The 16,372-nt window shown below is 47.6% G+C and overlaps 1 protein-coding gene across 1 annotated transcript in view; it reads left to right on the top strand.

Annotated features, from left to right (window-relative positions):
• TRAF3IP1 (TNF receptor-associated factor 3 interacting protein 1) overlaps positions 1-16,372 on the top strand; it is a 50,303-nt gene that overhangs the window by 31,180 nt on the left and 2,751 nt on the right. The window contains exons 11-14 of the mRNA XM_010001512.1: positions 777-897; positions 1,046-1,082; positions 1,929-2,005; positions 15,451-15,674. Coding sequence (XP_009999814.1) covers positions 777-897; positions 1,046-1,082; positions 1,929-2,005; positions 15,451-15,674 — 459 coding nt within the window. The remainder of the gene's footprint in view (positions 1-776; positions 898-1,045; positions 1,083-1,928; positions 2,006-15,450; positions 15,675-16,372) is intronic.

The raw sequence follows: 16,372 nt of genomic DNA, 5'->3' as shown, positions 1-16,372 counted from the left end.
GCGTGTGGCCAGTTCTACCTGCAGAGGGGGGGTCTCTGGGGGGGCTGTGGCCTGGGAGGTGCCTCACGGGGGAGAAGGAGGAAGGTTGGGGGGACCTTTTCCTGGGGATCATCACCCCTCTGGGCCCTTCTGCTGCCCTTGGGCCAGGGAGCACCCTGCACCTCCCCTGGTGGGCTGGGCTGTGGCCTCTTGTCTTCTCCCTCCCTGCCCTTGTCCCAAGCCCCTCCCCAGCTTTCCTGGAGCCCCTTCAGGCACTGGAAGGTGCTCTAAGGTCTCCCTGGAGCCTTCTCTTCTCCAGGCTGAACACCCCAACTCTCTCAGCCTGGCTCCAGAGCAGAGCTGCTCCAGCTCTCTGAGCATCTCTCTGGCCTCCTCTGAACTTGCTCCAGGAGCTCCACGTTGTTCTTGTGTTGAGGACCCCAGAACTGGACCCAGTACCCCAGGAAGGTCTCACCAGAGCAGAGCAGAAGGGGAGAATCCCCTCCCTTGACCTGCTGCTCACACTTCTTTTGCTGCAGCCCAGGATATGGTTATTTTCTGGGCTGCAAGAACCCATGGCCAGCTCATGGTGAGCTTCTCATCACCCAGCAGCCCCAAGTTCTTCTCCTCAAGGGCTGTTCTCAGGCCCAGAACATTAAACTACCACTAGAATCTATCTGTGAAACACAGAGTGAGTATTTTATGGAGGAAGGGAGAGAGCTGCTGTATTTTCTAGATGGACCTTAAAAGGTTTGGGCAGATCTTGAGAAGGTTTCATCTGGTTGCATCTCTTGCAGGAGTGGCAGTGGCAAAACAGTCTCCAACGTGATCATGGACCAGCAGGTTTCTGAGGATGAGGATGAGGAGTTTGTGGTGGAGGCAGCAGTGGTGCTGCCAGAAATGCCAGAGATGAAAATGGTCTGTGAATTTTGCACAGTTTAGAACCTTTTTCCCACACTTTGTCACTTACTTGTTTCAGCAGCTTCTAGCTGAATATTTTTTAATGGTTGTATAGTAATAGAAATGTCAAGTTACTGTAACTAAAGGTCTCTTCTTGCTTGTGTAGGAGCCAGAAGTGGAGCTGGTTGAGGATGAAAAGCATGGTATGTTTTCTTTTACATATATATACATACATACAGAATAAAAGCAAGGGGTTGAACCAGCTGCAGAACACTTAAAAAAAGCTGAATAAAGCAGCAAAATGTCCTCCTGAGAAGTGGGGCTTGTGGCCTTTTCAGGAAAACCAGAATTTACTTCTCCAATGCAGTCTGGTTTGGTTGATCAACCAGCCTCTTTTGGATTTGCAACTGATGTCAAGTACAGATTCACATCTTTAATGGCAGCAGGATTTAAAATTCTGCCTAAAAGTCACAAATGAGTATTTATCCTAGAGTGTCTGGCCCAGCTTGTCAGCTCTGAGATAGGAGATGGGATTGGCTGTTCAAGGCAAGTTCCAGGAAATCTTTTAGAACAACTGGTTCTTCACATTTATTCTTCCTCATAACCTCAGATCTCCAATTCAGGGGCTTCCATGGTGTCTACACTGGGTGTGATTTAGGCAGATAGACTTGTCTGCATCCAGAAATTCCTCCCCAAGGAATACCCCTCTATATATCCATACCTGTCCTCTGCAGTTCTTGACTTTTTCCAAAAGAGGGGTGCAAGGGAAAAGCCTTTGTGTTCAGACAGCTCAGGGATCTGGTTCTGTACCAGGAGCTGCTCAGTAAATGCTGCTGATGCTACAGTTTGATTTTGAGGAGAAAACAGATCAAATAACAAACCCCTTGTATCTCTGTAATTAAAATGCATACTAGGGTGCTGTTCACCTTGCTCTAAGGATTGTTTCAATTTAAAAATTAAGCAGTTTTGTTTTCATTTCATTGTCTGGATGTTTTAAGCAACCTTTTAGTGCCAACCAATGCTGAGACATACACTGATTTTTCCACCAGGTGGGCTGGTACAGAGACTCCTAGAAACAAAGAAAGATTATGAAGCATCACAGAAATCTTCCAAGACAACAGAGAGGGTAAGATGATTCACTTCCAACAACTGTGAATATTAAATACTGTAACTGTCACCTTTTTCTCTGCCTCAAATGTGTGTGTTTTGTCCAGTTGTGGTCAAGCATTCCTCCTTGATGCATTGTGCTGCTGCTTTTCTTCTCCATTTGGCTGCCTGACACTGTTACCTGCTCTTCAACCTTTTCTCTTTAACCTATTCTTTCATTTTCCAGAGCAAAATCTGCTGATTTCACCCTTCCTCCTGCTGTAGTAGGACACACTGTGCATTTGTACAGCTTCATATTTATAATTTCCACCTTAGCTGTCTTTTGGACATTTGAAGAGCAGCATTTGATTGCCCAGCAATCATTTTTGTCTAAAAAAAAACATAAAAGAAGGGATGTTTGGTGCAATTAACCATGTCAAGTGTTTTCATATCACCAAATGTTTACCTGGGAATGTCCCAGCATTCAGGTCTGAGTCTGTGAAGTTCTTTGACTCTATTTTTTTCCACAATCAGTAGTTGGGAAAGGGAAAATAGGGTGTTTGTTTCCTTTGTTGGGTTTTTTTTGGCTGGGTTTTGTTGTTTTGATCACTTACAAAGAGTCTAGAAAGGGTCTAGCAGTGATCACAAACGAAAAGCAAAGTGTTGAACCACCCTTGTTTCTGTGTCTTCCTTGTACAACTGCAGAGCTCTTGCTTTTTCAGCCTTGCAGAGCTCATGTTAGAAGCAGCAGCAACAGACAGAGCATTTAGGTGGACTTTTCTGATCCATCTTTTTCCATCTTGGAAAAGGTTCTTAATCCCTGAGCTAGTTTGAGGTGCTGGTGAGGAGGCACTGAGGAGTGCAGGGTAAAAACACAGGTATGAAATGTTTGGGAAAGGCTCTTTTTGAGCTCTTCCATCTTCAGTTCCAATGACAGCTCATTTTTTTCATGTTAATTCAGTATTGGAGGTTTCTGCTCCCTATATCCTTTCCCAGGAATGCTGGGTTTTTTAGTTTGGCAGACTGTTTTAAGATGCTGCAACTCAGGCCTTCAAGAGTCCAGCTTCTCCCAGAGCATCAAGCTGCCTGAAGTCATGAGTGACTTTGGAAGCCTTGACCACTTGGCTGCCTGTTTGGGCTTGATCACCTGTTGTAATTTGGCAACAAGTGATGATAATTCTGGTAGGTTATGAGCAAAACATACAGCAGGAAAAAAAGAAGTGTCCCTGAGGGACTAAAACCATGGAAGACTGTTTTACAAACCTGGTCTTATCTAGGACTTGAGTGACTTTATAATGATCTCTGCAATCTGCAGGCCAAGTGCTAATATAGGATTGGGACTGTGGGAGGGTAAAATCAGCAATTCTGTGCTCTGAAACTGAGATACTTCCAGAAGCTTTTGTGCCCAGTGGTTATGTTCTCTTTAATACCTTTATTGATGATCTGGATGTGGGGATTGAATGATTCCTCAGTGAATTTGCAGATGACACCAAGCTGGGTGGGTGTGTTGATCTGCTGGAGGGTAGGGAGGCTCCATAGCAGGACCTAGACAGCTTAATCCCTGAGCTAGTTTGAGGTGCTGGTGAGGAGGCACTGAGGAGTGCAGGGTAAAAACACAGGTATGAAATGTTTGGGAAAGGCTCTTTTTGAGCTCTTCCATCTTCAGTTCCAATGACAGCTCATTTTTTTCATGTTAATTCAGTATTGGAGGTTTCTGCTCCCTATATCCTTTCCCAGGAATGCTGGGTTTTTTAGTTTGGCAGACTGTTTTAAGATGCTGCAACTCAGGCCTTCAAGAGTCCAGCTTCTCCCAGAGCATCAAGCTGCCTGAAGTCATGAGTGACTTTGGAAGCCTTGACCACTTGGCTGCCTGTTTGGGCTTGATCACCTGTTGTAATTTGGCAACAAGTGATGATAATTCTGGTAGGTTATGAGCAAAACATACAGCAGGAAAAAAAGAAGTGTCCCTGAGGGACTAAAACCATGGAAGACTGTTTTACAAACCTGGTCTTATCTAGGACTTGAGTGACTTTATAATGATCTCTGCAATCTGCAGGCCAAGTGCTAATATAGGATTGGGACTGTGGGAGGGTAAAATCAGCAATTCTGTGCTCTGAAACTGAGATACTTCCAGAAGCTTTTGTGCCCAGTGGTTATGTTCTCTTTAATACCTTTATTGATGATCTGGATGTGGGGATTGAATGATTCCTCAGTGAATTTGCAGATGACACCAAGCTGGGTGGGTGTGTTGATCTGCTGGAGGGTAGGGAGGCTCCATAGCAGGACCTAGACAGGTTAGGTCAGTGGGCCAAGGTTAATTGTATGAGATTCAACAAAGCCAACAAGGTCCTGCACTTGGGTCATAATAACCCTGTGGTTGGCTACAGACTTGGTGATGTGTGGTTGGGAAGCAGCAGGTTGGAAAAGGACCTGGGGGTATTGATTGACAATCGACTAGACATGCAGGTGGCCAAGAAGGCCAGTGGCATCCTGGCTTGTAAGAGGAACACTGTGGCCAGCAGCAGGAATAGGGAGGTGAATCCCCCTGTTCTCAGCACTGGTGAGGCCACACCTGGAATGTTGTGTTCAGTTCTGGGCTCCTCACTACAAGAAGGACATAGAAGTACTGGAGTGTGGCCCAAAAAGGGCAACGAGGCTTGTGAAGGGCTTAGAGCATAAACCCTGTGAGGAGCAGCTGGGGGAGCTGGGCTTGTTTAGTCTGGAGAAGAGGAGGCTGAGGGAGGGACCTCATTGCTCTTTACAACTACCTGAGAGGAGGTTGGGGCTCTTCCCCCTGGTGACATGTGGTAGGACCAGCGGGCATGGATGCAGGCTGTGCTAGGGGAGGCTTAGCTTAGATATTAGGAAGCATTTTTTCTCTGAAAGGGTTGTCAGGCATTGGAACAGTTTGCCCAGGGCAGTGGTGGAGTCACCATCTCTGGAGGCATTTAAATGGCATGTGGACCTGGTGCTTAGGGACATGGTTTAGTGGGGAGCTTGTGGTGTTAGGCCTAGGGCTGGACTGGATGATCTTGGAGGTTTCTTCCAGCCAAAGACATTCTGTAATGGGTTAGGGTGTCCCACAAACCAGCCACTTCTTCCCACCAAACTGAGAAAGCTGGGAAGGTCTGATCAGACCCTTGGGGGAAGTGTCTTCCTCTCTGAAGTTTGGGACTGTCTGAAATCCAGGCCTGCTTGCCTGGCAGAATATTCCTTTTGTTGGCTGAGGTTCATGAAGAATATGAATCCTCCTTAAAATAGTAGAAACACCTTTAGTTTCCTGCTCTTATAAAACTTTGTCCAACCTGCTGAATCACGTTCCATTCATTATGTATGTGCAGCATCTGTGTAGCAGTCATTGAATGGCTGGAGAGCTGGACTTAGGGGTGGGAGGAGATGAGAAGCTGGAGATGAGGCAGCAGTGAGTGCTGGAGCCCTGAGGGCTGCATGTCCTGGGCTGTGTCAGAAGTGTGGGCAGCAGGGCCAGGGAGGGGGTTCTGCCCCTCTGCTCTGCTCTGGTGAGATCCCACCTGGAGAACTGTGTCCAGCTCTGGAGCCCTCAGCACAGGAGACATGGAGATGGTGGAGAGAGGCCAGAGAAGGGCCAGGAAAGTGATCCGAGGGCTTGAGCAGCTCTGCTCTGGAGCCAGGCTGGGAGAGTTGGGGTGTTCAGCCTGGAGAAGAGAAGGCTCCAGGGAGACCTTAGAGCAGCTTCCAGTGCCTGAAGGGGCTCCAGGAAAGCTGGGGAGGGGCTTTTCACCAGAGAGGGCAGGGATAGGATAAGGGGTATAGGTTTTAAACTGAAAGAGGGAAGGTTTAGGTTAGACATGAGGAAGAAATTCTTCCCCACGAGGGCAGGAAGGCACTGATCCAGGTTGCCCAGGGAGGTTCGTGTGCAGCCTGGTCTGGTGCGAGGTGTCCCTGCTCATGGCAGGGAGCTTGGAACTTGATGATCTTTAAGGTGCCTTCCAGCCTTATTCTATGATTCTGTGTCCCCAGATCTCATCTGGGTTTCTCCACTCCATTGATTTGGTGCCTGATCTTCCTGTAGCTCCCTCTGATCTGGTTTGCTGGGCTGGTGGGGATCTGAGGAGCAGATGGAAACTCCATTCTATGATTCTGTTTCTCCTGATGTGCCAACGTGCCTGCTCGAATCCATTCTGTCTTGACAGAAACCATTTGGAGAACAGAAGAGGTAAAAGCTGCCCCCGCTGTGTTTGTGCAGGGGGTTGAGGTGGTGCTGGGGAGGGCAGGAGGTGCAGCCGCTCCTGTTCCCTCTTTGCTAACTAGATGGTGCTGTTGGATCATGGTTTGAGGACTGAATGTTGGTAGTTGTTCATTTCAGGGTGGCTTTGGTACCTCAGCTGCACCGCCTGCTCTTGTGGCCTCTCAACTTAAGCACTGGGCATAGGAAGGTACAGAGGGGAGAGTTTACAAAACCACTTGGATTTTATCCTGGGGAAGTTTCCTTTGGTGTTTGTGCTAAATTTTCTGGGTTTGCTTGGGGTTTTTTTCTGAAAAAGTGTCCCTAACTAAAACCATTCCCTTTTGCCCCCTTAGATTATCTTTTTTAAAATGCCCACAGACAATTGTTTACCCCCTTAGATGATCTTTTTTTAAATGCACACAGACAATTATGACCTCCTACAAAACCCATTGAGCCCCGTTGCCTGTTTCCAGCCTCCCAAATATTCATCCAACCCTGTTTGTCTTTTGTTGCATCCTTTGAAGCCCTGAGCTGTGTTTGCAGGGCTGACAATGGGCAACTCATTCTGGAAACAAACGTGCTGACTTCCCAGTCCATCACGTGAAAGCTGCAAACAACACTAAGCTCCTGGAATATCATCTGATCTCATATCCAAGCAGCTGGCTGCTGCTGCAGGAGGTTTCTCTGCTGCTACTGCTTTTCCAATTATGTTGTTGCAGTCGGAGAGGAGAAGTGTAGTTTTCCTGGCAGCAGAGGGGACACACACACAAAAATATCAGTGGAAAAGGTGATGAGAAATGTTCAGGGTTTTAATGATCTGGGCTCGAAAGATATAGCTCAGAAAACATGAGCTGGAGATGTTACTGAATCCTGGGAATTCAGAGGATAGAGACACTGTGATGCAGAAGTAAAACATGCATTCCCAACGTGGTGTTTCCCCTGGGATGACTTCAGGGAGCAGATTTGCAGAGGGCAGTAGGTGGGGTCCTGGAGTTGCTCATGTGGCCTAAGAGTCATGAGCATGTCTCATCCCTGAGGGATGTTCCTCACATCACGAGGAAGGCAGTGGCAAGATTTAGTCTTGCAAGACTGCAGGCCAGCAGTTTTGGGACGAATAGTTCCTGCTCTGTGGAATCTCCTTGGAGGGAGGCAGCAAAAGTAATTAAAAAAAAGGGAAGAGTTTTATTCCTGCCAAGGGGTCTAGGCAGGGAGGTGGAACCACGTCCCGTTGCGCTGATGGGACGGCGCAAATGGGTCAGTGGACTCTGGCCAGTGTGGTGTGTTCAGTCAGCTGGAGCTTTTGTGCCAGGTCTAGCTCTGCAGTCTGCTGGGAAGCAGGATCAGTCTGGGATTTGACCATTTCTCCCCAGACTTTCAGCTCTTTAATTTGTTTTCCATCAGACTCTCCAGAAGAAATATCTTCTACATCGCTATGCAACCGTGTTCCAAAACCTCTTAGACACTGGAGAGAAAAATGTCCTTGTGCCTCTGTTTTGTGGGGTAAGGCAACCAAAAATCCCCTGAAAATGGGAAAGAATCCATGCTTTGGGAAATGAAGGTTGTCCTGTCAGTAAGAAAGTTCATCTTCCCTCATTTTGTTCAACTATTCAATCCATCTGAAGTAAGTGAAACATTTTCCCAGTCATGGTCATTAGTCTCCACAGACTTGTTCTTCTGCCAGTTGGGAAAATGAACAGAAGACAAATTATGTTTGTAGTCTGAGCACTGGAACTCTTGGCTAATTCTTGATGAAGTCCAATATTCAGCCAAAAAAAAAATTAATACAAAATTAGATCAATGGATCTACCTGATTTATTACAGGTTAATCAACTGGATATCAGTGATATCCAGTCACTGGTGTATTAATACTTCATGCACTGGTGAACTCCTGGGGGTGTTTCACACCTTAATTGTGATTGCAGAGGAACATCTCGTGGTGCTTTTATGTGCTGCATTTCCCATGTACTTTTTAAGAAGTCTTTTTTTTCTTTTTGCAATTTGCTTTTTAATACAGAAAAAGGAGAGAGGAGGAAAGAAGACCAGGACTTTCATCAGGGAGGTGTTTTTTGCATGTGCAGGAACTTAAAAATAATACACACCATTTTCAGGTCAAACTAGAGGGGTCAGTCTGGAAATACACAAGATTTTTGCTGCCTTGATTAGCTGTGTTCAGCCTCACAGATTCCTAAAAAAGACTTCCTACATGTATTGGTTTAAAATCTGCACCTCCAATGTTAAACAGAGAAGGAAGCAGATGTTACATTTTGTGTTCCACATCATTTGTTTGATGTGTGGAAAACGCAGGCAGGTTATGAAATAGTTTAGGCAAGTGGGATCACAGAATTCCCATCTTTCCACAAGTGAATACAGTTCATGGGCTTCAGAAATGCAGCAGCTTTGAGGTTCCTGTGAGGAGCAAGTGTGATTAAATAGCTTAGCACCTGGATAATACTCACTTTAATTACAGAAGTGATAAATGAAGGATGTCCCTCTCAGCTTAGAACAAGCACAATCATTGCTGATTCTGTTTGTTTAAAGTTCTTCAGGTGGTTGATTTCTGCATGAATCCATCAGCTGCACGACACTGGGTGTCCCCTCCAGCTGGGGCAATTTAGCAACGTGTGGTGTTGAACCAGATGTCCCACCACTGAGGTGTTTTGAAGAGCTTCACCCTTCAGGGCCACAGCTTCTCAGCATCCTGCCAGCTTGGTAGTGAGAGGGCAATGGATTGAAACTGGAAGAGGGGAGATTTAGATGAGACATTAGGAAGAAGTTTTTAGTGTGAGGGTGGTGAGAGCCTGGCCCAGGTTGCCCAGGGAAGCTGTGGCTGCCCCATCCCTGGCAGTGTTGAAGGGCAGGTTGGATGAGGCTTGGAGCAGCCTGGGCTGGTGGGAGGTGTCCCTGTCCATGCAGGGGGGTTAGAACAAATGATCTTTAAGGTCCCTTCCAGTGTGGAGCTTCTGGAGCAAGTCCAGAGGAGGCCACAAAGATGCTCAGAGGGCTGGGCTCTGCTCTGGAGCCAGGCTGAGAGAGTTGGGGTGTTCAGCCTGGAGAAGAGAAGGCTCCAGGGAGACCTTAGAGCACCTTCCAGTGCCTGAAGGGGCTCCAGGAAAGCTGGGGAGGAACTTGGGACAAGGGCAGGGAGGGATGAGACAAGGGGGGACAGTTTCAAGCTGAAAGAGGAGAGATTGAGATGAGATCTGAGGAAGAAATTCTTTGCTGTGAGGGTGGTGAGAGCCTGGCCCAGGTTGCCCAGGGAAGCTGTGGCTGCCCCATCCCTGGCAGTGTTGAAGGGCAGGTTGGATGGGGCTTGGAGCAACCTGGGCTGGTGGGAGGTGTCCCTGCCCATGCAGGGGGGTGGAACTAGATGATCTTCAAGGTCTCTTCCAACTCAGATCATTCCAGCCCTGCTGAAGGGCTTTCACCTCTGTGTGGCTCCTGCTGATGTGACCTTAAGGCAGTGCTCTGAACAAAGCTGCAGTGAGACATTTGGGGGGCAGGCATGCAATTCCTGAAAAACAAGAACTGTGCCCAGCAGGCTGGTTTTGGCCAAGCACCACAGGAGCTTCAACTGAACGAAGGTGCCCATGAAGTGTCATTGTTACACAACTGCCAGCACTCAGCAAATCAACCCCCGTGGGCCCCGTGTCGTCGTGTCAGAAGCTGTGAGCACAAGAATGGGATCTTTGTCACTCTGGTGATGTTTCTGGTGTCATGGCTCCTTTGCAGCCCAAAACTCAAACCGTTCCCTCCTGTGGGTGCAGTATAAATAAAATGTGAGGCAGCAGATGGATGTGTTAAAGCAAAAGGGTCTATAAATGTGCAGTGAGACAGCTGTGATTTCCATCCCTCCGAGGGGATGCAGTGCAGCAGGGTGTTGTAGGACGCAGTGCAGGTGACTTTCCCTTATTTCAAGAAGCTCACCTGGGGCACAGGCTGGTGTGAAAGCAGTTGGGTAACACAAGGAACAGGTTCTTTGCAAGTGCTTTTTGAGCTGGGAAGAGGCTGCTGGTTCAAGAGAAGGTGGTTTTGGACCCAGAGTTTCAGCAGCGTGAGCAGAAAAGGAAAATTGGGCAGGACTGGCACCCAATGTGCCATTCTGCCTGGATTAACACCATCTGCTGCTGTTAATGACTGTTGGAATTGTGTCTTGGCATGTGTGTGACAAGAAGAAGAACTGGGGGAAGGCTTAAAACCACCCCCACCCCTCAAAAAAAGCCCTGTGTGAGGAGCTATCCTTTTTATTTTCTTGTTGGTGCCTTCCAACTCTGAGGCAGGTCAGACTAACTGTTCAATCTCATGGTAAAGAACATTTTGTCTCAGATTCCTTGGCCTGTTCCTGAACTCAGTACCTGGCATAAGCAGGAAAAAAAAAAAAAAAAAGCATCCTGTTCATTTGAAATGATTTAACATTTACTGTTTTTTTCCCTGTGTTTCTGTGAAAGAGTTTCTTATGGTGATCCCTGGTGGATAGTTACAATCCACTTAAAATGCAGACTCTGTAAAAACCAGGAAAAGAAAACATTCTTTATGATCAAAAAATATTTTGCACCATAAAAAAACAACAACCCATTTTGTTGGTTGTTTGTTTTTTTTTTTGCATCAAACCTATCAAAATTACTTGTCCAAAAATGAAGTTTCTGCCCTGTCCTATAGAAATAAGCAGGGGGGAAAATGGGTCTAGCTCCATAAAACTGTGATTACAGGGGTCTGTTTTCAGAATGGGACATAATACAATGGTTAAAAAGGGGCTGTAGAAGCTATTAAGTCCTTGATGGATGTTTGTTCTAATTTGATTCTGGGTTTAAAACTGTTGATTTAAAAAAATGGGAGCACAGGAGAAGATATATATATGTATATATATCATATAGAAAAGTAAGCAAATACTCCTTCTAGAAAGAATCTTTTCCAGAAGTGTTTGGGGGAAGGAACTTATCTCATCACCTCTTGAGCTCTGTGGGTATCAGGTGTTGGAAATGCCCAGCTGTGGGAAATGGAATGTCTTGTGGATGAGCCATTGGATGGAGGGAGCTGTGCAGGTTGCAATAGTGACACTAATTCCTTCAGCCAGGTCAAAATGAAACACCAGGAGATTCTGATGGTTTCTGGAGCCCTGTTGCTCGTTTCTTGATGGAAAAAAAAGAATCCAAAATCCTTGCTTTTTGAATTTCTCAGGTCCCTGCAGCCGGGGTCCACGTTGGGTTCTGTTCTCCTGGAGGTAATGGGAAAGGCAGACTGGTCCCCAGGAATCCAAACCAAACATTTGTCTTGGTGCCTTGTGAGCAAAACGCGCGGGAAAGGAGGCGTGTTGGGCCCACAGGAGTGACAGAGCCTTTTAGAGGGGGGGTGATTTATGGATTCCTGGGCTTTGTGTGAAAAGGAGAGTTCCTTGAGGTGTTATGACCTAATTAAATAGGCTGGAACAATTCTGATTCTGGCATTTCTCTTCAAACAGAATAAAGCCTGTTCCGTGCTCGTGCAAAACGAGCTGAGGTGGCACTGGGGGCTCTTACCACCCACCTTGCCTGTGGTCAGAAACCATCTGCCATCATTCCTAGTGATTTAAAAGTGTGTCCCACCTAGATTTTAACCCATAAAAGGTAACTAAGAACTTGAGAGCAGACAGCATGGCTTCCCCTCCATCCCCCTCCTTTCTTAATTACTTATAATCAAGCTTGAGTGCTTCATGGTGTTAATTCTCAGCTTCCTGGAGACTGCAGGACACCTTGGTGGTCCTGAAATGACAGAAAGGATTGATTGTTCTTTTTAAACACTGTGAGGAAGGACAACAGTGTGCCCACTGCACCTCCAGGTGTTTGGGGAAGTTTTCTGGGAAGCTTGAAGTGCTTCCCCTTCAGAGGGGCACACTAAAGAACTCTTGCAGTTCTTCCAGCACTCGGATATCTCACAGTCTGTGTTTCAAAGGGGGTTTTTAACAAGTCTGTTAATGTACCTGCCTGAATCTGCATAGTGTTTTATAGTGTTGTAATTGTAGGATGTTTCCCTCCTTGAAATTACTTGGGGTGGGATAATATTTTGTCCTTCTTATGTCAGTTTGAACCACTGAACTACACAGGGTAAGTGACAGGGACACTACTCAGTTTTTTATATATATATATCATATTAATCTTCACTATTAGGGCATCTTCCTGATTCACAGAAAATATTCCACTGTGGTTTATTTCCACTCCAGCTTTTCAAGCAGCTGTGGATTTTAGCATGGAATATTTCAAAAGGTTAGGGGGACCTGTGTGTTGAAGTACACAGTTCTGGTTTGCTTGTTCACTGGATGGTGGGATTTCAGCTTCTTTTTTCCTGTTTTCATCCCATGCTGGCTGGTGTTGAGAAGTGTGACTGCCTGGGCTGTCTAGGTACCAAGGGGAGCTCATGCTGGCATTACAAGAGCATAAAGCCTTGAACTTGGCTTTTGAAAAAGGAAAAGGAAGCCTCCTTCAGGTTTTCAGTCACAGAACCATCTCCTCAGATGAGGGGACTGGCTGAGATAGTTGTGTTTGAAACAAATTCCTTCTGTCTTGGCTGTGGCTTCTTATGTTGGCTGGCAGGGAGGGAAGTGGGAAGGGTTTGGTGTGCTTAGGAGGAGAGGAAAAATATGGCAAGAGGATTTCTTGGGAAGCTGTTGGGTCTGATCCAGCTCTGCTGCTGAAGTGAAGGTGATTGTCCTTCTTGATGATTCCCAGTGACATGTGGAAGGTGTATGAGCCTTGCCTGTGGCTTTGGTGGAGCACAACCTGGAGGAAAGACAAAGAAGACTGAGTTGGAGTAGAGAGCAAAGGGCTTTGAAACCCTGTGAGAGCCCAGATCTGTTCATTACAAGCAAGGTGTGGTGGGGCAAAAAAATCGTTCCAGGAGAGAAACTGGTGTCAACCTCAGACATATGCTGAGCACCAGTAAGTGGCTGGTGTGGTGACAGTGTCCTGGGATCTGTGCCTGTGGGGGCAGCTGGGCAAAAGCTGTCTTCTCTAGGGAGCTGGAAGCCCAACAGGAAAGAAGCTGGATGGCCCTGATGGGAACCCTGCTGGCTGTTGTGCTCAGAGGGTGGCCAAGGAGAAGACCCAGGGGAGAAGATCTCTCCAACCCTTAGCAGATGTGCTCAGAACATGGGTGCTCACCCACTCTCAGGGGGTGAAACAGGTCAAGGAGCAGCAGTTTGATCTTTGCCTAAGATGGCAAACACGTGGATGGCTCCAGCAAGGAGCTGAAGAATGTGTTTTGTGTCATGTCACCTAATGAAACACCTGCTTCTGTGAGGCAGGGACGGCTGGGGTGAGAAGGAATTAAGATGGGTGTTATTTTTAACAGTTTAGGCAGCACTGGTCGGATTGAGGTTCAGAAGCGAAGGTCACAAGTTCAGCAGCATTTGTCACTTCCTAATTAAACAACTTCAACCTTCTAAAATAGCAGGAAAACTCACAAACCCCTCAGTTTTCCTGCGCCGCGTGTGTGGTAAAAAAACACGAGCACCAGACCCGAAGTAAATCTCACCTTCCAATCTTGAAAGTCTTTTTCTAAAATATATATATATAAATACATATAATATATATATATATTTATCTGAGTTCATCAGTAAGCCAGGGGCTGCTGAAATGTGTTTGGCAGTAGTCCCTGCTGCCTCCAAAAGCAGCTGAACAAACAGCCCGCACAGGAAGCCAGGCCAGATGGGTGGGAGGGCAGGAAGGGACAGCCTGGCAGGTTTGGTGTCCCAGCAGGAGAAAGGAGCACATTGTCACCTCTGTGTTGGTGTAGCCACCAGGAGCTGGGCTTAGGAAGTGGATGATCCTGCAGTTGGGGTGGGAGAGCAGAACCTTCCCAGTTTTCTGGTGTCCCTTAAATGAGCAAAATGACTTTCAATTAACTTCTCTTCAAGATTTGTGTGTCTCAAGGAAAAAAAACTTGGTTTGGGAATTCAACCTGTAGGCCTGTAGGAAAGAAAGGAAAATCAGATTGTTTTTCTTGACAGGGGAGACAAAACCCAGTGGACTTTGAATGGTGGTTGTTTTCAGGGATGGCTTTCCTGGAATGAGATGATTACAGTGGCATCACTTGGCTCTTTTAATCCTGCTCTTGGTGACTCTGCCCCTTAGAAAACTCTGTCCCTCTCTTTAGCTTCCAGTGAGCCAGGGGGTGCAGAGGATGGACCATGGGGATGCTGCTGACTGACCCTGAAGGACAGGATCTGCACAAGAGCAGATCATTCTTGAGTGGTGGAGCTTCTAGAGGCCCCATCTGCAGCCTGCAGGGTTTTACATTATGAGCGGGGCTGCTTCTGCTTCTCCAAAGTGCTGCCTTTCAGATTTCATGATCAACTTAATCCAGAGGTTAATGTGGCCCTTTTTCCAGTGTTAGGGTTGAATAAATGCCCATCCAGCAAGTCCTACTGCAGGATCTTGGAGTGACACAGTGACAGTCCAGACTTACTCCAGAGGTTGTGCAGGGAAGGATGGATGGATGGATGGATGGATGGATGGATGGATGGATGGATGAGTGTTCTGGATCCCCCAACATCAGAAGGACATGGAGCTGCTGGAGCAAGTCCAGAGGAGGCTACAAAGATGCTCAGAGGGGCTGGAGCAGCTCTGCTCTGGAGCCAGGCTGGGAGAGTTGGGGTGTTCAGCCTGGAGAAGAGAAGGCTCTAGGGAGACCTTAGAGCACCTTCCAGTGCCTGAAGGGGCTCCAGGAAAGCTGGGGAGGGGCTTGGGACAAGGGCAGGGAGGGATGAGACAAGGAGGAACAGTTTTAATCTAGGAGAGGGGAGATTGAGTTGAGATCTTAGGAAGAAATTATGTGCTGTGAGGGTGGTGAGACCCTGGCCTAGGCTGCCCAGGGAAGCTGTGGCTGCCCCATCCCTGGCAGTGTTGAAGGGCAGGTTGGATGGGGCTTGGAGCAACCTGGGCTGGTGGGAGGTGTCCCTGCCCATGGAGGGGGGTTGGAACTGGATGATCTTTCAGCTCCTTTCCAACCCAACCCAGTCTGGGATTCCATGACTCCAGCAAACACACTGGCAGGCAGTGGCATCAGCAGACTGATCACAGAAGTGGGGTTGAGTATGACATGTCTGTTGAGGACTTCTGCTTAATGATGCCAACTTCAGCTGCAGAAATTACCCTTTCCATTTACAGAAACAGCTTGAAGTAAACCAGAAAATCTGAAGGCATTCCCCCCCTACACCTGCTGCTTCAGGGAAGATCATTCTCTCCCTCCTGGGCAACTCCAGTTTTTCCTGCTTTTGATACTTGTGCCTTCTTCATCCCTTCTTCTAGGAGAAGCCTTTTGTATCTGAAGCAGAAAGGAAGAAAGAGAGAGACTTGGTAGCCAAAGAAATTGAGAAGCTTCAGGTGTGTATTCAGACCCTGTGCAGGAGTGCCCTTTCCCTGGGCAGGATCATGGATTACCTTCAGGAAGACATGGATGCCATGAAGAACGAGCTGCAGACGTGGAGGCAGGAGAACAGGCAACATGCAGAAGCTCTGCAGAAAGAGCAGAGGTGAGGCTGGGCAGGGAAAGCTTGATTTCTCTCTCACATGTTTCTGCTTTTAGCAGAGAGGGCAGTTTTGCTCACTTTGCAGAGCAGATGTGGTGGGTCCTTGTCTCTGTCCTGTCTGGCTCACCAACAATGTCCTGGTTTGGGCCCAACAGGACAACAAAGAACCAGCTCCACAGCTGCTCACTCAGCTCCCCCCTCACACCCTGGGATGGGGAGGACAAAGCTCCTGGGTCGAGACAAAAGACAAGGACAGACTCACCTTGGGGAAAAAAATTTCATTTCACACTAACCAAACACCCACAGGACACAGACACACACAGATCAGGGCTTGCACATGTCACCCCACCCCTCCCTTCTTCCCAGCCCCAAATCACCTTGTTCCCAGTGTCTCTCCCTCCTTCCCCCCAGCACAGGGGGATGGGGATGGGGTTTAGAGTCAGTTCACAGGCTGGAGGTTCCTGCTGCTTCTTCCTCCTCAGGAAGGAGGATTCCTCACAGTCCTGCCCTGCTTCCCCACGGGGTCCCTCCCGTGGCAGATCCTCCACCAACCTCTCCTCCATGAGTCCTTCCCACCAGGTCTGGAGCTGCTTCAGTCCTGGGGGCTTTGGGAACAGGCACCTCCCCTGGCCCAGGGGCTTCCACAGCTGCACCATCCCAGCCCACTGGCAGCAAATCCACTGGCCACAACATCCAAGTCC

Source organism: Chaetura pelagica, unplaced genomic scaffold (genome assembly GCF_000747805.2).
Source record: "Chaetura pelagica isolate M959 unplaced genomic scaffold, ChaPel_1.0 scaffold767, whole genome shotgun sequence".
NCBI classification, from domain to species: Eukaryota; Metazoa; Chordata; class Aves; order Apodiformes; family Apodidae; genus Chaetura; species Chaetura pelagica.
Note: the sequence above shows the minus strand (reverse complement) of the source record. Positions and strands in the feature narration are given on the sequence as shown.